Source organism: Vulpes vulpes, chromosome 12 (assembly GCF_048418805.1).
Source record: "Vulpes vulpes isolate BD-2025 chromosome 12, VulVul3, whole genome shotgun sequence".
Taxonomy (NCBI): domain Eukaryota; kingdom Metazoa; phylum Chordata; class Mammalia; order Carnivora; family Canidae; genus Vulpes; species Vulpes vulpes.
Genome location: NC_132791.1, coordinates 7,247,965 through 7,275,859, shown reverse-complemented (window position 1 = coordinate 7,275,859; position 27,895 = coordinate 7,247,965). Strand labels below are relative to the sequence as shown.

General features: G+C 46.1%; 1 protein-coding gene across 1 annotated transcript in view; it reads left to right on the top strand.

Annotated features, from left to right (window-relative positions):
- SNX30 (sorting nexin family member 30) overlaps positions 1 to 27,895 on the top strand; it is a 115,019-nt gene that overhangs the window by 31,801 nt on the left and 55,323 nt on the right. The window contains exon 2 of the mRNA XM_072727661.1: positions 21,236 to 21,427. Coding sequence (XP_072583762.1) covers positions 21,236 to 21,427 — 192 coding nt within the window. The remainder of the gene's footprint in view (positions 1 to 21,235; positions 21,428 to 27,895) is intronic.

Sequence of the window (27,895 nt, the reverse complement as noted above, 5' to 3'; positions counted from 1 at the left end):
AGGTTTTTTTTTTAAAAAAAAAAAACATTCAGTGGCCCACTTTCCTGCTGAAGAGCTGGGCCTCAGCCTACAGCGCACACAAGTGCTTAAGCCTGTTACTTAAGAGCCCTCAGAGTCCGGACCCCCCTGCCTTGCAGGCCCCATTTTCTGCCGTCCGCCCCCCCCCCCACGGCTCCCATTGTCCCTGCCCCTCCTGGCGGTGGCCCCAGCTGTGTGTCTGTGCAGCGCACCTGTGCAGTGTCGCAGGTGCAGCGCTCCACGCCAGGGCAGCTGCTCTCCCACCAAGGGGCTCCCCCTGCAGCTGCCCGAGCACACACGCTCCCACCTGCACGGGGCGTTGTCCCACTTGGCCGAGTGTGGCTGAAGTAGAGCGGTTTTCTGCGGCCGCAGAGCCCTTGGGAGAGCGGGGCTGGGGGGGGGGGGCAACTGTCCCCTCCCACGCTCTCCAGGCGCTGCAGCCGCTGTGCCCCTTGCCCCTGTGCCCCTCGCCCCTGTGCCCCTCGCCCCTGTCCCCCTCACCCCTGTGCCCCTCGCCCCTGTGCCCCTCGCCCCTGTGCCCCTCGCTGCTGTCCCCTCGCCGCTGTGCCCCTCGCTCCTGTGCCCCTTGCTGCTGTCCCCTTGCCTCTGTCCCCTCGCCGCTGTGACCCTCGCCTCTGTCCCCATCGCCCCTGTGCCCCTCGCCCCTGTGCCCCTGGCTCCCTCACCCCTGTCCCCCTCACCCTGTGCCCCTTGCCACTGTCCCCCTCACCCCTATGCCCCTCACCCCTGTCCCCATCGCCCCGTCCCCCTCTCCCCTGGCCCCCTCGCCCCTGTCCCCCTTGCCCCTGTCCCCCTCGCCCCTGGCCCCATCGCCCCTGTGCCCCTCGCCCCTGTGCCCCTGGTCCCCTCGCCCCTGTCCCCCTCGCCCTGTGCCCCTCGCCGCTGTCCCTTGCCCCTGGCCCCCTCACCCCTGGCCGCCGTACCCACCACCTCGTCCCCTGGGGCCGACCGTCCTGGTCCCTGCGCACCCCGACTCCGCGTGTGAATCCCTTGCCCCCCCCCCCGCCCCCAGAGGAGCCCCTGGCGCCCGCGAGGCCCGGAGGGTGTTGGGCCAGATGCATGAATGAGCGGCTTTTCTTCCCGCGCCTCTAATTCGCGGTTTGGAGGAGTCGAGCACCCTGGTAATTAGGCTACTTCACTCGGCCCTGTGTTGGAAAACATCTCTCTTTTGGTCGATAGAATAAATAGAAAGTAATAATTATTTTGTCCCATTCCCTCCACCGTCTGTCTCATAGAGACAATCACTTTTTTGTTTTTGTTTTTTACCACTTGAAGATGCTTAAAACATTTAATTATGTATGTGAGAGGAATATAGTCTTTAGCTAGGTTTTGTCAAACAGCAGCTCTACCTACTTCGAAGATAGCTCTCCCTTACCCCATCAGCTTCCCCGGCCAGCAGTCTTAACAACAACAACAACAACAACAACAACAACAACAACAACAACATAATAATCTTCACTTTGGACAGTTGATGTTCTTCCCTAGCATCTGTGAAGGGTAAATAAAGACATCTTGAGAAATCCTTGCTGTTTATCGATCTCTTGTATGTAGGCTTCATGACGAGCCTCGGATCCTTCCCACAGGTGGGTATCCCATAGCCACTGCCACGCTGCCGCAGGGAGCCACCTCCTAGTTTATAGGCAGATAAGGTTGTAAGATTTTTTTTTTTTCATTCCTTGACTTTTTTCCCTTCCTCTGTTTCTGTCCCTCTGCTGCCTGGGTCTGGTCTGAAATCCTTCCACTTGCCTGTGTTCGCAGGGCTTATTTCTGCCTCTGCGCTCAGAATGTCCCGAGGGCCAGACTGACCAGGGTTAGAGCCCCTTTCTTGTGTGTCCCTCCTTCTTGTCTTTTTTTCTACTTTCCTTGTCTGGCTACTTAGTTGCAAAAACTCGTTTGGGCTGTTTTGCTTTAGAATGTCCTATTCCTGCTGCTTCTTTTACTGTTTGGACTATGGTCAGACTCTTGGTCGTCAGCTGCCTTTGTCTTTGCCAGTGAATCAGTTAGCCTTGAGAATAAAAAGAAATCCCCCACATCCAGTCTGAGTCACGTCTGTAGGAATGTGGGAATTAGATCTGGAGCAACCAGGTAGCCAGGCGTATCTCAAGCCTGGAAATGCATTTGCACTTTGGGGTGGGAGCCGGGCATACTTCAGGCTTCTCACAAGGACGCTGTGGGGGAAGCTTTGTCTCAGGCTTTGAAGAGTTCCACAGAAAATTTTCTTTTTGGGGGGCAGGGAGGAGGAAAAACATTTTTTAGCTCCTTTGTGGGAAGATGCAGATTCTTGAATCAACACAACAGTGCTTAATGCCAGCAAGAGTGGTATTGGGAGAACACTGTGTATGCATCCTGTACAAGGAGAAAAAAAAATGTAAAAACTTTTTTTCACCAAGTATGACCTATTTGAATATAGTCACATATTTCTTCCTAATTCAACAAATTCTCATCTCCGGTTGGTTTTAGTTTTGGGTTCGAGGTTTAAGAACATTCTTCCCTTCACAGGTAGGGTGTATATGTCACAGGATCCTGTAAGAGGGCAGTTTGAACTCAGGGAGCTCATAGAAGTGGAAATGTACTTCTGTTTCCTCTTTTTAATTTAGAGAGTTTAGAACCTACAGTGTTTCACTTATTTCCCCATGGGTATTTTGGGGACTCTAAAAATGGTAGTTTCTCTCTGAAGGAAGATTCAAATCCTCACATGCACACACAAAATTTGCACATAATTTTTGGCATGAGGGGCTTCTGTATTCCTGCAAAAGAGTCCCTGCTATAGAGGAATGGTGAACTTTAATTTTTAAGGCAAGGACACTTATAGTCTTACTAAATGTGTAAGGCGTTTTTTTAAAATATTTTATTTTAATTGTTTATTTTTTAGAGAGGGAGAGAGGGAGTGGGGCGGAGGAAGGGAGAGGGAAACAAGAGACTCTTAAGCAGGCTCCATGCTCAGGGTGGAGCCCAGTATGGGGCTTGATCTCACAACCCATGAGGTTACGACCTGAGCCAAAATCAAGAGTTGGATGCTTAACTGATGAGGTACCCCTAAGGATTGTATTTTCTAAGTAATCTCTACACCCGATGTGGAGCTTGAACCCACAACCCCAAGATCAAGAGTTGCATGTTCCATCAGCTGAGCCAGCCAGGTGCCCCAAGGTGCAAGGTTTTCTAAGCATAGCCAAGTGATGTAGGCCTTAGGCCTGGACTCCACAGTAGCCCCTTGGCACTTGCTATTGGTAGTTGAGTCCTGCCTTATTCTGTTCTCATTTGAATGATTGTTGCCCTTGAAAATATTTGGTCTGAGATGATGATTAATCAACAAGTCACTTAGTACATATTCCACTTTGTATAGTATACTGTTTCATCCAGGTCCTTGTTCTGAAAACCAGAAATGCCCCTTCTTTAAACTTGTTTTTATTGAATATGGAGGTACATTCCATATACTTAGTACTGTGTCAGATGATAGCACAAAAACATGAAATTTAGAACCTATTTTTTTTAAGATTTTATTTTTAAGTAATCTCTACATACAGTGTGGGACTTGAACTCAGAACCTTGAGAATCAAGAGTCACAATGCTCCACTGACTGAGCCAGCCGGGTGCCCCAGAACCAGGCTTTGTAAGATGAATGAATGGTACAGTTACGAGGTATTAGGTGAAGGGTGGGAAAGAACTAACATTTATTAAGGGATTCTACTAGGCACATTATGTGTTTTATTTAATCCGTATACCCTCCATGTCCTAGATGGAAAAATGGGGGCTCAGAAAGATTGGGTGCCCTACCCTAGGCCCAGCGAGGGGCAAAGCCAGACTTCAAGCCCAGGCACTTGGACTCTTAAGCCTGCATCTCCCTTCTTTGCTTCTTTTGTTACAGATCAGAGTGGATGGAGTGGGTTAGGGTAGGAAGAGCATAGAGAGGAGGACCTTAGATGGAGTGTCCACACTAGGTTAACTTTCTCATTTTTATGAAACTTCACTTATCCTCTGTTGATTACCAATCATGATGTAAGATTTTCTCAATTGGTCTGTTTTCTGCTTGTCTTCTACATCACTCACCTCCGTGGAGGAGCATGGAAGTAATGTAGCGCAGCTTTAGAATAGAGACCAAAGACCTGAATTCCTCACATTTGTGCTCGACTTATGCATGTCACTTCTAAGCCTTCTTTCTGACACAGACCACTTGGGTGGTCTCTGAGGGGCTTTAATGCCCCAGACCCTTGTGTGATTTTCATGTAAAAATGTCAGTGGAGGCATGCCATCACTTAGCTTTCCATTGACAGGTGGGGGGAAAAGAAAGCAGTTTTTTTTTGTTTTTTTTTTTGTTTGTTTGTTTTTAAGGTAGAGTCACATTTTCTTTGAATATGCACTCTTTGAGGGAGGTTTAATCTGTGTTTTTGGAAAGCTGTCTGCCTGGGCTTCCGAGTCCTCCAGATGGCCTGCACACACCTGACCAGTCTTGGGGCAGAGTCTCTGTGCCATGAGTCTTAATGATCATTAGTTAGGGACGAGCTTCTGTAAGTACCTCTCCTTATAATTTCTCAGGCTGGAGCATCCATGCCAAGCTCTCCCACAGCCTTGTTTTTCCCATTGGCAGATTCAGTCGTTGTTCCCAAGTTGTCGCAGCATCCTTTACTCCCTTCCTTCACTTTGCGTGGAGCTCCATCACAACCCATATTGCATTGCATTGTAGAGGTTTTTATGCCTATATGCCCAGCGAGGTTGCCTTCCTTGAACACTGTTTAAAAGCAATTGGTAGCACTTTGGTTTGGTAGCTCTTTTGTTTCTGTTTGGTAGCTCCCAGTAGCATCTGGGCTAATGTGTATTAGGTGCTCAGTATGTGGCTGAAGCAGAGAATATCCTCCTTAAGAAGGAAGGAAAAGAGATCATGTTTAAATTCATCTGAGAACGGGAGGAAAAATCTTTGCTCCCAAGAATCACAAGAATGTCTGGTGAAGGGGCTGCTAGTCTGGAGATTCTTAGGAAAAGCCAGTAACAGACATTGGAATCTTAGCCAAAGAATGTAGACTTAGGCCCCTTCATTTTGACTTGGTTTGTGCTCTTGTGAGGTCTTCTTTTGCATCAAGCCAGTAGGTGGATTTTACTCGAAGGACAGGTTTTCCAAGAGAAAATAGGGAAATAGTTTCAGTTTCTAAACAACTTTATTAGACTACAAGTAAAACTTTGAAACAAGTGGGTTCTTAACTCATGTCAAAGAAGAGTCTACCTCATAAGAAATGGTCCAGAATCCAAAGTACGAGAAGGTAAGATGTTCAGGGAAGATACTAACCTAGAAACCACAGGCTGGTGGGTCCTGGGGACATGGAGATACTCGTGCTGTTGGACCCTGGCTCACGGGTGCCAACGTGTCCCGGCGGACGCCCCAGAGACTCAGACCCCAGACAGGCAGATGCAATTAGCAAGAGGGTTTATTGGACGTTTGCGCAAACGGGCTCTCCGCCTCCGAAGAGGAAGAGAGCCCCGATTAGCAATTACAGGTATCTTTTAAAGGCAAAAGAAAAAAACTAGCTTAAAGACAAAAGAACCGCGGGAGTGGCATAGCATCCAGGTTGATTTCTCAGAAGGTCAACATGAACCTATTCAGGGACATTCCAATCAGGGTGTGGGGGGAAATGGTTTTCTTATTGTAAACAGAATGCTTTTTGTTGCTAAAACTTCAGGAAGGCACCTGGATGGGCTGCCTCTGGATTAGGGCTGGCCCTACTTACAGGGGGGGTTTCTTCATTCCCTCCTCTTTGTTTGGGCTGATTTTAACCTTAAAATCTTAGGGAACATTTATTTTTTTCAGTTTGGAGGGCCCGACATTGTTAATACCAGAGCTTGGGTAATGGACAATTTTTCTCGGATGAACTGGAGCAGCCGGTTAAGGATGCAGGGGCCGAAAGTTAGCAGCAGGAGCAGGATAACTAGAGGGCCCATAATGGTAGAGATTAGGGTGGTCAACCAGGGAGACTGATTAAACCAGCTTTTAAACCAGCCCTGCTGGGCCTCCCAGTCCCTTTGTCTTTTATTTAGCCTATCCCTGAGTTTGGCCATGGAGTCCCTGATGACTCCAGAATGGCCTGCACAGAAACAGCATTCCTCTCCCAGGGCCGCACACAGTCCTCCCTCTTTCAGGAGTAGTAAATCCAAGCCTCTCCTGTTTTGAAGTGCTACTTCTGAAAGTGAGGTGAGGGACTGTTCTAACTTAGAAACGGACTGCTCTAGTGCCCATAGATCCTCATTTACAGCTGCCTGGAGTTCTATATAACGTCGTGAGCCCTGGATCAGAGCAGCTGCGCCAGTACCCACCCCAGTAGCGACCCCTAGTCCCAACATAACGACTAGGGTTAGGGAGACAGGTTCGCGCCAAAAACGGGTGGGATGTTCATCATACTGATTTTCTAGAGTTTCAGCAGGGTGATAGAACACCCTGGGTATGATCTGCACCATGACACAGAAGTCGTTTGAGCTATTTAGAACCTTAGCTGACACACAGGGGGTGAGGCCTTTGTTGCATGCCCACCAAGTTCCCGGCTGGGGCTCCAGGTAAGAGTCAGTCCCTAAAATCGGGGCGGTAGTATTGCAGAGTTCCTGGTAACCCCGGGTGAGTATAGTTAGCCTTGACAGTGATGTAATCCCAGGAGGAGGGCCTCTCATCCTGTGTCTCCCTAGTCTCGCACCCCCAATTTTTACAATAGAAGTATTCCCCTCCTCCACAGGTGGGATTTAGCCTGCGATCTCTGTGGTACCCGGGACAGACATAAAAGGGAAGAGTGCTTAGCATGGCCCTTCTGTCAGGCGTGCCACATCCTCCCCATGGGTCTAATCCCAGTTGCCCTGGAGGGCTTTCTCGGTTAGGGGCTCTAGAGGTGTCCAAGTATCCCTCTAGGTCCCATGGGCTAGGGGCCCCTATGGTTAGCTTGCATAGGTCAGGATATAGGTTAGGCCACCAGGTTCCCACGGGGGCGGTCTTAGTTATAGACCAGACCTCGTCACCCCCAGACGTTAGTACCTGCCAGGTTAACATTTTGAGGGCATGAGGGTCACCTTTGGTGGAGGTGAAGAGCGCTAGGAGAGGTAGGAATATAACAACTGTCATTGAACAATTTTTGAAAGTCTTATCTTGAGCGGGTTTTGGGTGCGGTGGAGCTTCCACTGAGGTGGCTCCTCCGGTCCGTCCTGGCTGGCGTCAGCGGTGCTCGTTGATGGGGCGCGCTTGACGTGTGAGGCGTGGACCCAAGCAGCAATGCCGTCTACCTTTAAGGCGGTTGGGGTGGTCGGTAGTACAGTGTATGGGCCCTTCCAGCGGGGCTCAAGCGTCCTGGACTGATGTCTCCTGATGTAGACGGAGTCACCGATCTGGAACGGGTGTGGGCCGGTTGTGTCTCCGGGGCGGTAGACAGCCGCAAGGGGTTTCCAGATCTGGCGCTGGATAATCTGGAGGCCTTTAGCCTGTCCTGTAAACCGGGAGTGTTAGCAAGAGGGTCAATAGCAGAATCTAGCAAGTCCGTTACTGGTGGGGGACCTCCATAGAGAATCTCGTAAGGAGTTAGCCCATGGCGCGCGGGAGTGTTCCGGACTCGGAACAGAACCATAGGGAGGAGTTGGACCCAGTCTCTAGTGCCAGTCTCCAATGTCAATTTGGTTAGGGTCTCTTTAATTGTTCTATTTATTCTTTCTACCTGCCCTGAGCTCTGGGGTCTGTATGCACAATGTAATTTTTAATTTATCCCCAGTAATCTGGCCACCAACTGACTTACCTGGGAGATGAAGGCAGGGCCGTTGTCCAACCCTATTACCTTGGGCAGTCCAAACCAGGGGAAAATTTCTTCTAGGATTTTCTTGACAACCACCTGGGCAATTTCTCGTTTGGTGGGGGATGCTTCTGTCCATCCTCCTGTGGGCCTAGTGCAGCGGCTCGTGCTGTTTCATCAGCCATCCTGTTCCCCTCTGCTACTGGGTCGTTGCCTCGCTGATGCCCCGGACAGTGAATTATCTACCCCGGCCGCCCCGGCTTTACGTTCACCATTTCGTAGAAAGCTACTCCCCTCGGTGTACCAGGTTGCTTCAGCATCTGGCAAAGGCTGGTCCGTCAAGTCCCCTCTGGTGCCATGGACCTCGGCTAGGATCTGGTGGCAATCATGCATTAGCAGGGAGGGGGACTCGGTTTCTGGAAGCAAGGTGGCTGGGTTTAGGGATGTAGCCGTTCCGAACCGTATCCGCTCGGAATTCAGTAACATGGCCTGATAAAGGGTGGCCCGAGCTTTTGAGAGCCATCGATCGGGGGCTGGCGGATGACTGTCTCTATGGCATGGGGGGGGCCACCACAGTGAGGGGTTGGCTGAAGGCCAACTTATCTGAGTCTTTTACCAGGACTGCCACAGCCGCTATTATTCGGAGACATGGGGGCCATCCTGCAGCCACTCTGTCTAATTTTCTTTTGAAAAGTATGCCACGGGCCTTTTCCAGGGTCCCAGTTTCTGAGTTAGGACCCCTTTGGCTATTCCTTGGTGTTCATCAGCATATAGCGCAAATGGCTTGGTTACATCTGGGAGGCTCAGGGCAGGGGCAGTCAATAAGGCCCTTTTTATTTTGTCAAAAGCCAATTGTTGCTCCTTTCCCCAGTGGTAGGGGGTGTTGGATTTCGTGAGAGGATATAGGGGAGCCGCCAGCTCTGCAAACCCGGGTACCCAGAGGCGGCAGAACCCAGCACTGCGGAGGAACTCTCGTAGCCCTCTGGCATCAGTGGGTGCTGGGATCAGGGCTACAGCCTTTTTGCGGCCCTCCGTCAGCCACCTCTGGCCTCCTTCCAGGAGATATCCCAGATAGGTCACTCGTCTCTGGCCTATTTGGGCCTTTTTGGCGGAGGCCCTATACCCCAGTCCTCCCAGTCTCTCGAGCAGGGCCCCCGTACCTTTTACACAATCCTGTTCCGTCTTAGCCGCTATGAGCAAAACCATCCACGTACTGCAGAAGAACGAGGTCCGGATGGCCAACTCGGAAGTCTGCCAAGTCCTGATGCAAGGCTTCGTTGAACAAGGTGGGGGAGTTTTTGAATCCCTGTGGTAGCCTTGTCCAAGTGAGTTGTCCTGAGAATCCCGTCTCAGGATCTTTCCATTCAAAGGCAAAAATAGGCTGGCTTTGAGAGCTTAACTTTAGGCAAAAGAATGCATCTTTAGATAGAGCTCAAGGGTCCTTCTGCCTCAGTTAAAACTGAATGTTGAGCTCCCGTAGCAACCAGGAAGGTCACTGGTTGGCCCCCCACTTTAAGGGTTATCCGAGGCTCGGGGGGCGGGGGGGGCTCCTGGCCCTGACATCCCTAATCTTCATTCTCTAGGGACAGTACGGGAATGGGCTTCTTCTTAGGTCCCTGCGTTAGGCCCTTCTTTGGACAATCTTTAACCCAATGTCCTTTTTCCTTGCAGTAGGCACACTGGTCTCGTTCAACCCGTGGTTTTCTTTTGTCTCCCAGGTCCTTACTCTGTCCTGACTTACTTTGCCCTGAGCCCTGTACTACGGTGGCCAGTATCCCAGTCAGTTCTTTACTGTGTTTCCTCTCTCTCTCTCTAAGTATACATATGGTAGCCCTCCATTAATCTTTCCAGAAAACCTGCCGGCGTCTCATCTTTTCCCTACACTATAGCACGTACCTTTGCCAAATTGGTGGGGCATCGCCCTGCCCCTTTGAGACCCGCTAGGAGTACCTGGCGATAGAGAAGGAGCCGCTCCCTACCAGCAGCAGTGTCGTAGTCCCAGGTCGGGCCAACCAAGGGGGAAAACATCCTCGATTTCATTAGGCAGCTGGGTCGGCCTCCCATCCGCCCCGGGGACGTTTTTCTGTAGACGCGCTGTCTCTCCTCCGTGGTGAGGAGAGTCTGCAGGAGCTGATCAGGGTGCCCATGGGGTCCTGGCTGAGAGACCGGGGCCTTCACCTGCAAGATAATATCAATATTAAAAGTTCCATTCCTGGGCCACCCGACGTTGAGAGTCGGCCACTCTGAGGAGCAGAAGGTGACCCATTTTCGTCTTCTGACTTCGACCGAAAGGTTGTGTTCTCGGCTTGCGACTTCTTTCCAGTGATCTAGAGTGAGGCTTAAAGGGGTGGTTACAGTTTGCCCCGCGGGTGTAGAAAAGAGGTGAGCGGGGAGGAGGAGGACAGGAAGAAAGACACAGAACAGACAGACGTACACAGATGACAGGACTGGCACGGCGGATTCGGATGGGAGCGGTCGCGAACAACGACCCTCCCCGAAGAGGAGGGAGTGCCGGGGCTCCGTTCCTCTTCCAGACCACTCCAGAGTCCGACTCCGGAGGGGGACCAGGGGTCTCGGGCACGTCTGCCTCCCCCGCTGGTCCAAATACAGAATACAGAGTACAGCGTCCTGCAGGCACAATACAGACCCGGCACAATACAGACCCGGCCAGTCAGACAAACAGACGAGACAGATATGACATTTAGCGAGCTCGGTCTTACCTCCTACCGGTCTTAGGATTGAGCCTGGGGCGTCTCGGATCCCGGACGAGCCCCCAAATGTTGGACCCTGGCTCACGGGTGCCAACGTGTCCCGGCGGACGCCCCAGAGACTCAGACCCCAGACAGGCAGATGCAATTAGCAAGAGGGTTTATTGGACGTTTGCGCAAACGGGCTCTCCGCCTCCGAAGAGGAAGAGAGCCCTGATTAGCAATTACAGGTATCTTTTAAAGACAAAAGAAAAAAACTCGCTTAAAGACAAAAGAACCGCGGGAGTCGCATAGCATCCAGGTTGATTTCTCAGAAGGTCAACATGAACCTATTCAGGGACATTCCAATCAGGGTGTGGGGGGAAATGGTTTTCTTATTGTAAACAGAATGCTTTTTGTTGCTAAAACTTCAGGAAGGCACCTGGATGGGCTGCCTCTGGATTAGGGCTGGCCCTACTTACAGGGGGGGTTTCTTCAGTGCAAGCACCCTTGGAGGCTTTGGAGAATATTTGTGATAGGGTTTCCAGGGCAGAAGTAGGAAAGAAGCAGGATTGAGCTTCCTACTAATAAGCAGGTAGAGTCCTGAACCTAGGAAATATAGTTAAGATGCATTTGAATAACTCTACCAGAAAAAAAAAAAGATAAATTTCTCTAGCTTAAAGTTTCGTATTGTTTATATCACTGTTTCCTATCTAAATTTAAAAAAATATATAGGTATTTTAATAATTATATGTATTAGCCAGCCTTGCTGTGGTAATAACTCCAAAAAATTCAAAGGTTTGAAGCAAACATTAATTTCTAGGTCACGGTGTGTGTCAGCGGCTATGAGTCAGTCGCTATGGCTCGTGTCCACAAGTACTCCATTCTGAAGGAGCAGCCCCCGTTGGGACGTGCCGGTTTCCAGGCAGAGGAGCGAGAGAACAAGAGAGCTGGTGAAAACCTGCAGTGGTTCTAACACTGTCTGCTCCATCGGTGTGTGTGTCACATTCGCTCATGTGCCACTGGCCAGAGCAAGTCACATGGCCAAGCCAAAAGGCAGGGGATGTGAGGGGAATGTGCCCTTCAGTGGGGAGTCACTTGGCAGTGATGAGAATGTATAATCCTCTTGAAGGAAGTTAATAACTGCAGATGACAATGCCGTCCTCCATGTAGTTTGTGTCCTTTGTCACTGAACATTATTTAGTTAAGTACTTTACATCAATTCAGATTGACCATTTTAAAATGTTTTATTTATTTATTTATTTATTTATTTTTAATTTTTTATTTATTTATGATAGTCACAGAGAGAGAGAGAGAAGCAGAGACACAGGCGGAGGGAGAAGCAGGCTCCATGCACCGGGAGCCTGACGCGGGATTCGATCCCGGGTCTCCAGGATCGCGCCCTGGGCCAAAGGCAGGCGCCAAACCACTGCGCCACCCAGGGATCCCTTTAAAATGTTTTAAATATGTTTTCTCCCTATGATGTGTATTATTACAATTTGAGATAATCTTGGGGGGGTGGGGATGGACCTCTTGCCGGGGAGTGATGTGGGTCACTGCATGGCTTCCAGTATTCTTCTTGACTCCCCAGTGCATGGAGCTCTACTGTAAGTACATCATTGCATTAGCTAGAATCTTCCGGAACAATTTGGATAAGGGGGTGATATTAGGTATCAGGATCTTGTTTCTGAGTTTGGTAGACAGGCCTTTAATGTTTCACATTGCTGCTTTTAAAAAAAAAAATTGAGATCTAATCACAAATCCTAAAATTACCATTTGAAAGGAGACAGTTGAGTGGTTTTTAGTATGTTCACAGCACTGTGCACATATCATTACTGTCCAATTCCAGAATGTTTTTGTCACTCCCCAAAAGAAGCCCCACATTCCATAAGCATTCACTCCCTGTTCTCCCTCCCCTCAAGCCCCTGGCAACCAAAAATCTGTTTTCTGTCTCTATAAATTTGCCTGTTCTGGACATTTCCTATGATTGGAGTGATACACGTGGCCTTTGATGTCTGGCTTCTTACACATAATGTTTTCAAGGTTCATGGTTGGTGTTTTCTGATATAAACTCTAAAATATTTCATTTCCCTGATGATGAGTGATGTTGAACATCTTTTCAGGTGTCTGTTGGCCATCTGGATGTCTTCTCTGGAGCTATGTCTGTTCATGTCTTCTGCCTATTTTTAAATTGGATTATTGCTGTCATTATTATTTTTGGTGTTGATTTGTATAGGTTTGTTGTATATTTTGGATATTAACACCTTATCCGATATATCATTTCCAAATATCTTCTCCCATTTGGTGGATTGTCTTTTTCTTTTCTTGATGGTGTCTTTTGCTGTGCAAAAGTTTTTTATTTTGGTGTAGTCCCAATAGTTTAATTTCACTTTTGGTTCCCTTGACAAAGGAGACATATCTAGAAAAATGGTTCTATGACTGATGTCAAAGAGAATACTGCCTGTTTTCTTCTAGGAAATTTATGGTTTGGGGTCTCAAATTAAACCACTTTGAGTTTATTTTCATGTATGGTGTAAGAAAGTGGTCCAGTTTTGTTCTTTTTGCAGGTAGCTGTCCAGTTTTTCCAACACCATTTGTTGAAGAGACTTTTTCCCCATTGCATATTCTTGCCTCCTTTGTTGTAGATAAATTGACTATATAATTGTGGGTTTATTTCTGGGTTCTTTATTCTGATCCATTGATGTGTATATTTTTGTTACCAGTACCATACTGTTTTGATGACTATGGCTTTGTTATACATCTTGAAATTTGGGATTATTATACCTCCAGTTTTGTTCTTCTTTGAGAATGATTTGACTATTTGGGGTCTTTGTGGTTCCATGCAAATTTCAGGATTATTCATTCTAGTCCGAAAATACTGCTGGTATTTTGATAGGAATTGTATTAAATCTGTAGGTTGCTTTGGATAGTATGGGCATTTTGACAATATTTGTTCTCCTGATCCGTGAGCATAGAATATTTTTCCATTTGTGTCATCTTCAATTTCTTTCATCAATGTTTTATAGTTTTCAGAGTACAAATCTTTTTTGCCTCCTTGATTAAGTTTATTCCTAGGTTATTTTATTATTTTTGGTGCAATTGTAAATGGGATTGTTTCCTTAGTTTTTTCTTTCTGCTACTGCATTATCAGTGTATAGAAATGCAACTGCAAAGAAGTTTTACTTCTTAGGAACTTTATTCTTTTTTTAAGATTTAAAAAAATTAATTTATTTGAAAAAAGGAGAGGGAGAGGCAGGGGAAGAGGGAGAGAATCTCAGGCAGATGCTGTGCTGGGAGTGGAGCCTGACACAGGGCTCAATCTCATGACCCTGAGATCATGACCTGAGTCAAAACCAAGAGTCGGATGCTCAACCAATTGAGCCACCCAGGCGCCCCTTAGGAACTTCACTTTTATTTCTTAATTTTACTTAGAGATTTTAATGGAATGGCTGATAATAATTCATTACCAATGAATACCAAGCATTTTGGTATTGTACATGACATGATTATATCCAACAATAATTATATAGTCAGTTAATGTAATGAATTGTTAATACATTTCCTAACATTAAATTATTCTTGATTTCCTTGAACATATTTGACTTGATCCTGGTATATTCTTCTTTTTAAAAATTCGTTTAATGTACCACTTGATGTTAATTTATTGACAGTGTTTATGCTTATATCTAATTTCCTTTTCTGTCCTAATATTTTGATATCAGATATAGTTAATACCTATACTTGGCTTAAAAGGTTTCTCCATTTTTTAAAAGTTTATGTCTTAGAGTATTTGAATAAAACAGAACTTCATCCTTGAGATTCAGTGGAACTCAGCTGTACAACCATGGGGCTTAGCTTACCTTTCAGTAAAAGTTCTCTGACAACAGTTCTGTGGTTATTTATTTAGATTTTCCACCCCAACTAAATTTCACTTTGGCTGTGTATTTTCCTAGAAAGGCATTCATCTCATACAGACTTACAAGTTTAATGCATATTCATAGCATATCCTTATAATTCATAATCATGTATAGAAGTAAGATTTAAATATTTATTACCTACTCTCCTTTCCCTCCATCCCCTTCTGTATTGATCAGGTTTCCTAAGTTTTGCTTTATCTGATACATCTTTTAGAAGAAATATATTCTGGTTTGGCTTGTAATTTTTACTCTTTTCCATTTTCAGTTTATACTTTAACTTTTGTATTCCCTCTTGCAGTTTTGACATTTTCTTTTTAAAACGGAGCACAAAGTAGATGTGGCCTAAAGTGTTCTATTTCATGGAATAAATGTTTTTCAAATATATTTATCTGCTCTTGAGGACTGTGCTACTTTCTTCGTGTTTTGGTCTTCTTGAATCTGAATGAAGAGGCTAACATAGGCTAGGTATATTTTAGGTGTTCTTGTGTCTGATGACATAATGCAGGCCTGCCATTTGCCTCCGATCAGAACAAGTGAATTATTGGATCCCCTCTGTTTCTCCATGATGTTAGAATTGTCTTCTTGGATCTTAATTGAATAATCAGTTGATAGATGAGTTGAGTGATCTGTCAGTGGGAAGAAGAGTCAGAAGGAAGAAATCCAGGGTCCTGGTTAGTTGCTCAGGAAAACTTGGCCTCATTTCTCTCTGGTAGTTGGCTTTCTCTCAGCATGGCCTGGCTTCCTTCTTGTTTTGGGCTTTCTCCCCATCTCAGTAGAGCCTAGCTCCTTCAGTTTGCTGTCTTGCCTGCCTTGTGCTCAGTGGACCTTCCCAGGGTAGCTGACCAGTTGCCTTCAGGTTCCTTTGACCTACCTCTTGCTTTTGCATCTCTACCCTTCATGGCGAGAGGAGGCCATGTGGGCAGATCCCCCCTCTACTGGTGATCCTCACATGGCCTATATGTCTGTGCATGGCCTCCCTTTGCCCACAGCACCCAGCCACTCTAATGGTCCTTCTTTGCCCTTCACTCCCTCATCTTCCCAGAAGATTTCACTCTTATATTAGAGTATACATGAGGGCTTCGGGGCCTTTCCTACTTCTTTGGTAACCTTGATAACCTCAAGTGACCTCAGGGACCTGGGTTAAAGGTACCTCCTAGTTCTTTCCTCACTTGTGTCCCAATTATATCCAGTAGAAAACTTTTGGAAGTTTTGGGTGTTGGCATTTGGATGGCATTCTTGCCTGATTTCCAATCTGGTCTGATTCCGGTCACTGCTTGGCTTTTTCTTTTTTTCCCCATTGCTCTTTCTTTTCCATTCTCTAGGTTGTTAAATTAGTATTTGAGAATGGAAAGAAGGAGAAAGCAAAGGTGCGTGTGCCCAGCTCATGGAGTTTATCTAGGAGTCTAGATTTGTAATGTTTAAATGAGTGTGTAACATTCCTATTACTGTAAACATGATCATTTCCTGGTTATTGAGCCCTTGGGATTTTTCCAGGGTTCACTCTGCGTTCTTTGCTCTGTTATGAAGCATCTTTGAACAGAACATTTTTGGGATTTTCCCTTTGAATGTGTTCTCTAAAGTAGGCTTAAATTCAACCTTACAACAAAGTCAGCAATCAAGAGTGTTCTGTTCAGTTTGTGTAGGGCATAGTCATTCTTCATGCATCTCCCGTGTGCTTGGCAGGAGGGAGGTAAATGGACACAAGTCAGGTACATATGTGCCTCCTCCCCTTCAGTATAAGGATGCCTTATGTCAAGCTCTTTTGGAACTAGATCATCATGTTGCCCATATTCCTCTTACTTCTTTTTTTAAAAATTTCATTTATTTATTCATGAGAGACACACACACACACAGAGAGAGAGAGAGAGAGAGAGAGGCAGAGACACAGGCAGAGGGAGAAGCAGGCTCCATGCAGGGTGCCTGACGTGGGACCTGATCCTGGGTCTCCAGGAACACGACCTGGGCCGAACGCGATGCTAAACTGCTGAGCCACCCGGGCTGCCCCTATATTCCTCTAATAGTATCGAAAAGAGAAGTTAGGGCATTTAAGCATGACCTTTTTTTTTTTCTTTTAAGTTTTTATTTTAGTCACCCAGTGCTCATCATAAGTGCCTTCCTTAATCCTCATCATCTATTTCTCCCATCCCCCCACTCCCCTCCCCTCTGCTGAGCATCAGTTTGTTCTCTATAGTTGAGAGTCTGTTTCTTGATTTGTCTTTTTTTTCCCCTAAGCATGACTTAAAAAATTAAATCCATATTGCCTCCTAATGTATATCACTTTCTTTTCATAAACCTTATGTATAATGTAATACAGAGTTTCACCAGTGACTTATGTTAATTTAATAATCTATCTCGTGGCTGGTTGACTACAATGGTAGGTCTTATAACTGAAATTCTTTGAACCAGAGGGGTTTCTGAAGCAGCTTATGTATGTGTTTCTATTCCTAAGTAAAAAGGCATGGGGGTGGGGATAGAGAAGAAATTCACTTATAACTGAAGCCTGCATAAGTGAGAATTGATATTTTGAAACAATGAGGAGTTTTCATTTATTTATTAACTGTGTAGTTGTAATTTTCCCAAGGGGCACTGTAGCCACAGTAAAATCATTAAGGCAAGTGTATTTGAAGCACCAGACTATGACTCTTAATACAGTTTTTATCTTCAGCAGCATATATTAAGTATCTGCTATGAACCCAGCCCCATCATAGTCTCTAGGGGGATGCAAGAATAGTTGCAGATGAGTTGATTTCACCTTTTTTTTTTTTTTTGAGTCTGTTAATAGTGGTGTAGCACCCACTCTATTCCAGGCACTGTTCCAATTGCTTCCATATACTAATTCAATCCCATTATACCCATTTTATAAATAAGGAAACGAGGGTGTGGAGAGATTAAGAAACTTGCTGAAGTCACACTGCTTGTAAATAGTGAAACTCGGCTTTAGAACTGCCCAGTCATTGCTAGGCTCAGTTTCCTTGTCATTCAACAGACATTTATTGAGTAACTTCTATTGGCAAGGGGTTGAGTTGGATCATTTTCTAAGACTCATTAATTTATCATCTACTTATTGAATACCTACTATGTGCCAGAGGATAGAGGAGTGAATAAGATACAGTCTCTGCTCTTGCCAATCAGTCAATACATAATACATTTTCACATAGTGACAGTCTGTGACTAAAATAAAGCCAGGGAAGGGGCTGGAAAGTGATAGAGGGGTGCAGGGATATTTTTAGATTTTGTGGGCTGAGGAGGTCTTTCTGAGTAGGAGTCATTTGAGCAGAAACCCATTTGAAGAGAGGAGCCAGCCACATGGGCATGTGAGGGATGAGGAGTGACCCAGGTGGAGTGGGCAGCAAGTACGGAAGCCCTAAGGTCTAAGTGAGCCAAGACCTGTGCATCTGGAGCAGGATGAGCTAGCAGGCAAATGTCAAAGATGAGGTCAGGGAGAATGATGAAGTCACCCTGGCCCTTATGGGTTATGGGATTTCATTGTGAACACTATTGGAGGTCTTTGAGAGTTTTGAGCAAGAGTGGCATCCTTTGATTTTTGGCCAGATAATGGAGATACAGGGCATTGTTGGGTTGGGAAAGGTCACACAAAAGGTACTCGATAAGAACCTTGAACTCCGAATTTGAAACCTGGATTGAGCTCTTAGCATTGCAATGATTAGCTTCATTTGCTCCTGACACCTGACCTTTTGGAGTCTGCCTCCTGCTCGGTAGAGACAGCATCTGTCCTGCTGACCTCACAAAGCTGCCCTGAGCTGTGATGAAGTAAGAATGTGGAAGCGTTGCGAACCCATGTGCCGTGGAAAGCCGAGCAGGCGGGGCCCAGATTTAGGAAATTATAGACATTTGCAGATCATTGGCTATTTGTGCTTACAGAACACCCTGTGAAACACCTGATAGTAAGGGTGCGAGTGTTTCCCTGGTCACAAAGTCCAGGAGGAAAGAATCTTTGGGGAGATAAGATCTGATTGACTCTCCCCTCCCCTCCCCTGCTGCCATGAACTGACTTGAGAACAAGTTAACTTCCTCCTGTCTGGCCAGGACATCTCAGACCTCTGTGTGGGCTGTTTTTGGAGGGTTGTTGGCAGAGATCCCCAGAGCAAAGGTCAGGTGAGTTGGCTTGGAGTTATTGGGAGACCTGCAAACACACGCGTGCGCGCGCACGCACACACACACAGAGATACACACATAGACACACACAGGTGAACAAGGCACAGTCATAGTTGTCAGGGACTTGCAGTGTTTGTAGATGTTACATATATAAATCAATGATTAAAACTGTGAAAACTGCTTCCGTGGAAGTATCTTCATTTTTTTTTCTTTCATGGAAGTATCTTCAAAATATGGAGAAAAGATGGACTAATTCTGTCAAGGGGCCGATCAAGGAAGGATTCACATAGGAGGGGGCATTTGAGCAAATTCCAGTAAGATGCTTGGAGAGGTGGCTTTGCAAGCAAAGGTGAGGGGTTACGAACCAGCATGGTGGGTTCTGGAACTGATGCCATGAGAAACAGGGCTGGTAAGATCCTTCTAGGCCAGATGGTGGAAAGCTGCTGTCAGAGCCCGTGTTGGCTTATCTGCCTAAAGATTCTGAGTTCATTCTTTCTCTTGTGCAGTGTTTAGCCATCGGTTGAGCCTCTCTGAGGCCCAGTGTGCCAGTGTTGCTGAAATGTCAGTGAGGGTGGGTCCCTGCAATGCCTAGCGCGGTGTCTTGCCTGAGGTCAGTGTTTAAACAGTCACCGAAATGAGGGAGACACGATGGTTGTCACAGAGCTCCGGAGATGTCCTTTCAGCTGCGCAGCCACCGGGCTAGGACACTGCACCGCCTGTGGTGTCTGCGTGCTGACAGAGCAGGCGGGTGGGCCGGCTGCCAGCGTGTCCACACGAGGAGCTGCCGTGGGGTTTGCCTCCCAGCTGAGCCCTGGGCTGAGGAGAAGTTGGGGGGGTGGGGAGGGATCTGTGCCCCCGAGTATCTTCTGCAAAAACGGCATTTGTTCAGTAATTACAAAAATATTTGTAAACTTCTGCCATAGCAGAAGTGCTATGCCATTGCATGAACATGCTATGGGATTAAATTATCTGCAGTCAGTAGAAAAGACGAAGGAAGGTGCCCTGTTTATTTTCCATCATCCCGAGGTGACACGGCCCTTGACTGCAGGTCATACTCGCCTCTGCCTGGTCGCAGCCCTCTTCCCAGATGTCCCGGGATGCGACTTCCCAGCTCACAGATGCGACTGCTAGGTTGACCCCTCGCTTCCTCCGTGTTCTCTTCTCCGGGGGCGAAGTCAAATCCAGCCCATACACAAGAAGAGAGGATTCAGGGAAAGCATCTCCGCGCTCCTGGCCTGTGATCCGATGACTCACGGGTCGAGAATGTTTCCAGGGCCTTTCCCGCGATGCCCTGTCGCTTTCTTGCCGTACCCCTGTGTTTGCCTCCTGATGAATCCCGGGTGATATTCAGATGCCTTCACATCTCCTGCAAGGCAAGGGCTTTGCCTGTTACTACGCCTAAAAAACCCAAAAAAGTTAAGACTGCATTGGATATTGCAGGATATTGTAGGAACATAATCAACTGACTTCCTCTTAAGGCCTAAAGAGGAAGGGGTCCATCATTTTAAAAGTTTCCCTTCTCTTCCTTTTCTGGCATTTGCACCCCTCCCTCACTTTTATAATTTGTATATTATGGACAGATTTACAGATACACACACCAAAAAGGGAACTGTATAATGAACCTGCAAGTACCGGCTTCAACAGTTATCAACTTTGCGGCATATCTTGTCTCGTCTATATCCCCGTCTACCCATCCTTAATTATTTTGAAGCAGATACCACACATCCTATCATTTCATCCATGAATGTTTTAGCGTATATTCCTAAGAGATGAAGACTTTGTAAAATCATAATACTTACATTATCTTGCCTAATAATGCCTTAATATCGTCAAATAACTGATCAATATTCACATTTCTCTGAATATCACAAAATCTGTTAACACTTTGTTTTAATCAAGGATCCGCTGCAGTTGTTGATAGGTTTATCAGTTAGCTTTGCATCTCTGGACTCTCCTTCCATCTTTTTTTTTTTTTTTCCTCGCAGTTTATTTATTGATGAAACTGGGTCTTTGGTTCTCTTTAATTTCACACAGTGTGGGTTCTGTCAGTTGCATCCTTAGAGCATGGTTGAGCATCTCCCTCACGCCTCTGTATTTCCTATAAATTGGTGTCGTGTCTAGAGATTTGTTCAGGATTCAGATCCAGTTTTTTTGGCAAACATATTTTCTAGGCAGCTGGTGTGAACTTCTTTCAGGAGGCACAAGTAATGTTTACTTGTCTCTTTGTGATGGTTGATTGGGTTTCTAAATATACCAAGTATTTAAGAGGGTTCAGTCTGTTAATGTTTACCTGGGCCCAGGTAGTGGTCTTAGAAAGGCCACGAGAGAGAGGGAGGGAGAGGGAGGGAGAGAGAGAGAGAGAGAGAGAGAGAGAGAGAGAGAGAGAGAATGCTCTTGTGGTGTGCTCATGGCATTCTTTGTCCAAGTCTGACGGTGGTGGGGGCTGTTAGGTTCTCTGTCCCTGAACTGTTTGCTTCTGGGCATTTCTCCCATGCTTGCTGCAAGAGGAGTCAGCACGAATTGGTGTAGAGCACTTGCCATAGTTTGTGTCTTTTGGTCCCAGGAGACCTGTTCACTTAAGCAGCTCTTAGTAGGGAGAAGCTCGGTTCCTTTGAATGGTACCTTTGTATTCAGCAGTGTTTCTTGGTTTGGCTACACAAGCAATTTCTGCGGATGTTTCCAGATAATATGTTTTCATCCAATTTGTAAGGTGACTCTTTTCTTCTTTCAGGATCTCATTTTGCCCAACGGTGGCACTCCAGCGGGTACTTCGAGTCCAGCTTCTTCATCTTCCCTTCTCAACAGACTCCAGCTTGATGATGACATTGACGGGGAGACCAGAGATCTCTTCGTCACAGTTGATGATCCCAAGAAGCATGTGTGTACGATGGAGACCTACATTACCTATAGGATCACCACCAAAGTAGGTCCCTTCATTGTTTTCTGTCCCTGTAGAAGGGTCTTGATGAATTAGAGACCTGCCATCATGATTCCCACCTTGCTTTCTCCCAACCCTTTGTAGGACTCCTCACCTTCATCCGAAAGGCGTGTGTGGCTTTTTGAGAGAGTAAATGTATTCACAGCAAAAGGATTCTCTGTGAATTTGTTTGACTTTAAAATGAAGGAGAAATTATAACTATAGTCTTTGAAATGAAACCTTTAATCCCTCTATTTTCACTTATTTTGGGTCATGATACTGTTTGGCATGTTAATATCACCTTACTCTTGAAATTTATGAATCATTGTATCATCCCGAAGCTCTGGATGAGCTCTGGTAAGACCATGGTTATAATTTGGCATAATTGGAACAGATCATAGCGGAGGGGAGTAAGAGGAGGCTGGGAATGAAGATTTATTGCCTTTCTGCTTGCTATGTGCCACGAGGGTAGTGGGCAGGGTGCTCACAGTGACCCTCAAAGGTAGATCTTCTAGTTAAAATGTTAGTGATAAGAAAACTGAAACAGAAACTTTAAGTAACTCACTCATGGTTACAAAGTTGGTAATCACGAATCTAACTTGAATGTTTAGGACTGTTAACTTCACATTTTAATTTTCAAACCCATATTCTTTAACCTAATTCTACTTGTAAAAGAATAATGTGTTATTTCTTACTTTTGAAAATTATTTTTTCAATATTTTAAATAGCACTACAGTTTTAAGCAGGGTTTCTCATCTATGGCAGGATTGACTTTTTGGACTGAATAATTCTTTTATGGGGGGAGTGGTCCTATGCATTGTAGGATGTTTCCCAGCACCTTTGGTCTCTACCCATTAGATGCCAGTAGTACCTTTCCCCAACCGTCAATGGAGACAACCAAAAATGTCTCCAGAAATTGCCAAATATTTCCTGGGGGACAACATTATTCCTGGTTGAGAATCACTGATTCAGAAGAAGAGTAACAATATTTACACTCTTAGGAGAAAATACACATGATCACTTTATATATATATATTGGTGTGTGTGTGTATATATACATATATACACACGCACATATATACACATATGTATACTTCTAACTTGTGTTACTTGATTCTGAATTTATTATAAAAAGACATGTTAAAAAAGAGGCCCAAAATGGAGTCATTTGCCTCCTACTATAGCAAGCCATGACTGAATTATACTTTCAACCTATCCTAGGAGTCATCACTTTATATTTTTGAATAGAGAAAGTGTTTTATTCAGGAAACCATCCTGTTTGTTGGCATTCCCCCCTCCATCACAGGCCACATGATAAAGAAGGATTTACATATTTTTAGAAGTTTTAATAGAGTTGAGGGCACCTTTGTGGATGGCATTAAGAGAAGCATTTATGAACATCTCTCTCGTCTACTGTGCCTTTTCTCTTTTCCATTGTAGAAGATAAATTAATTTTTTACTGTCAAAGTTTAGTGGGTTCTATACTTGTCTAAATTCTTTGAAGGAGATGGGCAGAGAATAAAATACACTCAAATTTTGTTTCTTCATCTTTTGTTGGATGACAATGCTATATTTTAAAAATTATGCAAGTATTATAAATACTTTATTGTGAATAAGGAAATGATGATGAAGACCAAATACAAATCTTCCTTAGCCCTACACACTTACTTGCCAAAAGCAACCATTGCTAAAAATTTGATATATATCCTTTCCACTCTTTTTTTTTTTTTAAGATTTTATTTATTTATTCAAAAGAGATACAGAGAAAGATGCAGAGACATAGGCAGAGGGAGAAGCAGGCTCCCTGCAGGGAGCCTAATGTGGGACTCGATCCCAGGACTCTAGGATCACGCCGTGGGCTGAAGGTAGGTGCTCAACCACTGAGCCACCTAGGCATCCCCCATTCTTGTGTGTGTGTGTGTTTACACATGCACATATAGAGTTAAAATATATATAATTCAGATTTCACTGTAATAGTTTTCTAACCCTCTTCTCTACGGTATTTTTTTTTTTAACGATTTTATTTATTCATGAGAGACAGACACAGAGAGAAAGGCAGAGACATAGGCAGAGGGAGAAGCAGGCTCCTCGTAAGGAGCCTGATGCAGGACTCGATCCCAAGACCCCGGGATCATGAACTGAGCTGAAGGTAGACGCTCAACCACTGAGTCCCCCAGGTATACCCCCCCCCCATAGTATTTTTGAAGACCTTTCCGTGTTTGTATATTTATACAGAGAGTTTAGTTTTTCAATCTCTGCCTAAATTTTTATGCAATGATTATACACTATCTTTTCTCTATGGACATTTAAGTCCTTCTCAGATATTTCTCTGGTTTTCTTGCCCTGTCATTTCTGTACCTGGTTCACATTTGAGAACTTGTCTGTGAATATGTGCACACCTACATGCATGCACACAATCTTCCCCAATCCTCAGAGGTTCTAGGTTGATAAATGTATTCCCATGAATTATTTCCACCTCTGCCCCCTCCCACCCCCAGGGTCAACTTATTTTTTACCCTGTAGTCAGCAAAATGCAAAACCTGTTTTTCTTGAATTTATGCTCTAAACAGCAGAAGGACAAGGTGACTGCCTTGCTGGCACAGCAGTGCTTGCCTTCCTTCACATTCGGCCACCCTGCTTGGTTCCTCTGCCGTACTGTCGACCTCCTGCAGTTTTGTTTATTTATTTTATTTTTTTTTTGTTTTGTTTTTTTTTGTTTTTGTTTTTTTTGTTTTTTGGTTTTTTGTTTGTTTATTTATTTTAAATATTTTTTTATTGAAGTTCAATTTGCCAACATAGAGTGTAACACCCAGTGCTCATCCCATCAAGTGCCCCCCTCAGTGCCCCTCACCCAGTCACCCTGTGCCCCCGCCTGCATCCCCTTCCACTACCTTTTGTTCGTTTCCCGAGTTAGGAGTCTCTCATGTTTTGTCTCCCTCTCTAAAGACCTCCCGCGGTTTTAAACCTACAGGACCTCCGTTACCCAAGTCATAAACCACCTCGCTCTCCCGTGCTCCTTCTCTTTCCTTCCTTCCTCTTTTTCCTTGGTGTTCTTATCTCTCTGTCTTCTCTCTGGGGTTGATATCCTAGAAGTCAGAATTTTTCCACATTCCCTTTCCATATTTTCTGTTTTCTTTCTTTCTTGATTTTATTTATTCATGAGAGACAGAGCGAGAGAGAGAGAGAGAGAGAGAGAGAGGCAGAGACACAGGCAGAGGGAGAAGCAGGCTCCATGCAGGGAGCCTGATGTGGGACTCGATTCCGGGACCCCAGGATTACACCCTGAGCCAAAGGCGGATGCTAGACCACTCAGCCACCCAGGTGCCCCCCATTCCACATTTTCACCTGGCTGTGATGCCACAGGATTGGTGAACCCCGTTGCGGGATTACGTCTCATTTCTTACTCTCCATTCTATCTCAAAGCTGAGTCCTTTGCTCTTCCCTGTGTAGGTGGTGACACCAGGTTTAATATCTTGGTGGTGCACGTGGAACCTTCTTGCCAAACATCGCATTAAAGCATGTCTACACACCCCCATGTAGCCCCACACCCTGTGGTGTGCAGGGCTGAGGGGAAGAGGACAAGCAGGAGCACAGGGCCTCACACACTGATCTTGCCCTGGGACCCCCACTCTTCTGTGGTTCGCTAGCAGAGTTAATGATCACAGGACGAGGTTGTACAATTACTTACTTCATTACTTTGAGCTTTGACTCTCCTCCCCTGATTCAGATTCATGATGACCAAAGCCGGACAAAGTATAGAGCTGCTTTTGCCTGAGCTAAAATGAGCCTAAGGCTGAGAGCCAGCCTAGACAAAGCACTGTCTAATCTAAGCACCCAAATGTAAGTCATGGGTGCCTTTCTTTTCTGGGGAGCCAGCCTGGCCTTCTGAGGGCAGGCGGATCCTGGGTCTTTTCTCTGCAAGCTCCTAGAAAGTATCATCATCATAATAGCCAATTACTGAGCACTTACTGTGTGCTGTACTTTTTGGTCATAGAAACCTTTTATTTTATAGAAGTGTGCTTATCGTAGAGAAACTAGAAAACTCAAGGAAGCTGAAACAATGAAAGAACACCTATAAGCTCACCAGCCAGAAATACTCATTTCTAAATTTCTGAACTGTTTGTCTCTAGCCATTGACAAAAATGAGTATTTTGCATGCTGCCCATTCATTTCACGTGTTGGGTATCTTTCTGTGCTAGTAAATGCCAGTTAGCACACCTTATGCTATCGTTTCCTTCCTTCCTTCCTTCCTTCCTTCCTTCCTTCCTTCCTTCCATCTATCCATCCATCCATCCATCCATCCATCCATCCATCCATTGATTTGAGAGGGAGTTGAGGGGAGGGTGGGGAGAGGCAAGGGGAAAGAGAGAACCTCAAACAGACACCCCACTGAGGGCAAAGCCTGACTGTTTGATCATTTCTAAGACTGTGTGTTCCGCTATCTGGAGGAGCCATCGTTTATTTTGTGCTACGTGCCCTAAATATATTGTCAGCTAATCCTCACACTCAATGAGGCAGGTACTGGCGGTATTTTTCCTTTGTGGATGAGGAAACTGAGACACAGACATATTAAGAAAGTTACTCGAAGACCTGCAACTGATAGTGGTGGAGCTCGGGCTGGAATCTAGATCCGTCTGTGCTGTGCTTCCACAGGCACAATTTTCAAGAGAGGGACAGCTCTGCCCCCCTCCCAGCACTGTGCGCGGCCTGCTGCCCTCCTCTAGGAGCCATCCTCCTCTGTCTCTCACCCATCTCCTTAGTAATCCTAAATCTTGCACCCAACTAGCTCCTTGTTTTAGAAGCCTCCGTGGTCGACAGAGGCATCTAAATAGCACTCAGAGGTCAAGGACACAAGGATTACAAAGCCAAGTTAGATTTGGTGACAAGAGGGTTCCTGATGACTCTGCGGGCCGCGCTGCCCCTGGGGGGGAGGTGGGCCAGCAGCGGCCAGCATGCATGCCCTGGGTTTGAGTGAGCGAGAAGAGAGTGTTGGTGGTTTGGCAGTGAAGTGAGAACAGGGGCTGGAGGGAGTGTGAGTTTGGGTGGACGGGGGCCACTTCTTGTGTCTAAGGATGGACGGGACTTGTGTGAGTGCCAGGGGCCAGCGTGGCGAGAGAAGGGAGCATTAAGGTGAGCCAGGAGGGGAGGGTGGAAGCCGCTGAGCGGGGATGGACAGAAGCCTGAGCCGACGTGGAGGGAGCAAGTGGCCTCCGATGGGGGATCCGATGGGGGAGGTCTACTCTTTCCCTTGTTTCTAGAGGAAGAAGGGAAGTTTCCGTTTTGCTTTGTTTTGTTTTGTTTTGTGGCAGGAAGTTGAGGGTTCTTTGCTTCTAGCTGCAGTTTTCGTTAGGAAAAGTGATGATCTTCTTAAGAGTGAGCGGGAGGGAAGGCTGGGAAGTTTTCAAAACTTCTGTGGGCTTTGCATAAACCGACGTGGAGAACGAGGGAGAGAGTTGACCTTGGAAGTGTGAAAGGGCCACCTGGCAGCGTCGAGGGTCCGGTGGTAGATTTTATCGTGTCCGTTCGCGTGTCCGTTCGCGTGTCGGCCTGCTGTGATCTTTCCTCCAGGAGTGTGCTCACACCCCGGGTGTCGCAGAGCAGGAAGGGCGTGGTTGCATTTTGGCCAGAGTTGTGTGAATGGACAGTAGGGGAAGGGACGTTTAGGATGGTGGCAAATAAGAGAAGTGACAGGTTATGGAGTTGATGCTGAATAAGGAAGTCAAGATAGAATTGGACAGAATGCCAAGGGACTGTAGGTCCCAAGATGCTGAAACACCAGGGGTCTTGGGAAACGAAGAGTCTGAAATCCAGGAGGTGCTGGTTAGAGAGAGGGGGGTCTGAATTTATGCCAGATGACAAAGTCTGCGGGGAAGCCGGGGAGTGGAAGGAGGAGATGTCATTGGCTCAAAGGTGGGTGTTGTGTGTGCAAAACACCTGGATCTCCAGGGCACCCCCGGTTGTGTAGGGGCTTTGGAGAGGAAGCCCCTTTGGCACTAGAATCCTCTGGGAATCTGGAGAATTGATAGAGTGTCAGTAGATGACAGGTGTGAGGGGGACAGAGATGTAGATATCTTGATGGCATGAGCCTCAAGAGGGTTTTCACGGGGCCGTGGAGCAGTGGAGGTGAGGAGCAGTGTGGAATGAGGGGGTTATCAATAGCAACTGTTGGTCTTGGGGGGTGAGGGCAGAGTTTGTGAGATGTGAGAAAACAAGCGACTTTCCACCTGCTGGGACAGCAGGGAGGCTGTGGTCTCCAGGGAGAGCTAGCTTTCCAAATCTAAATAGGTGGAAGAACCAAGGAAATTTATTATGGAAGGGGTGTTCTAGAAGGCTTGGTGTAAAGCTCTGAGAAATGAAGCTCCATGGAGCATGAGGAGACCAGAAGCCTGTCTGGTCATCATTCTCAGGTGTTCTGTTAGGGTAGCAGTGTTTTGAAGCAGAAAGAGATTAGCTGGCTAATATTTGACAAGGGAA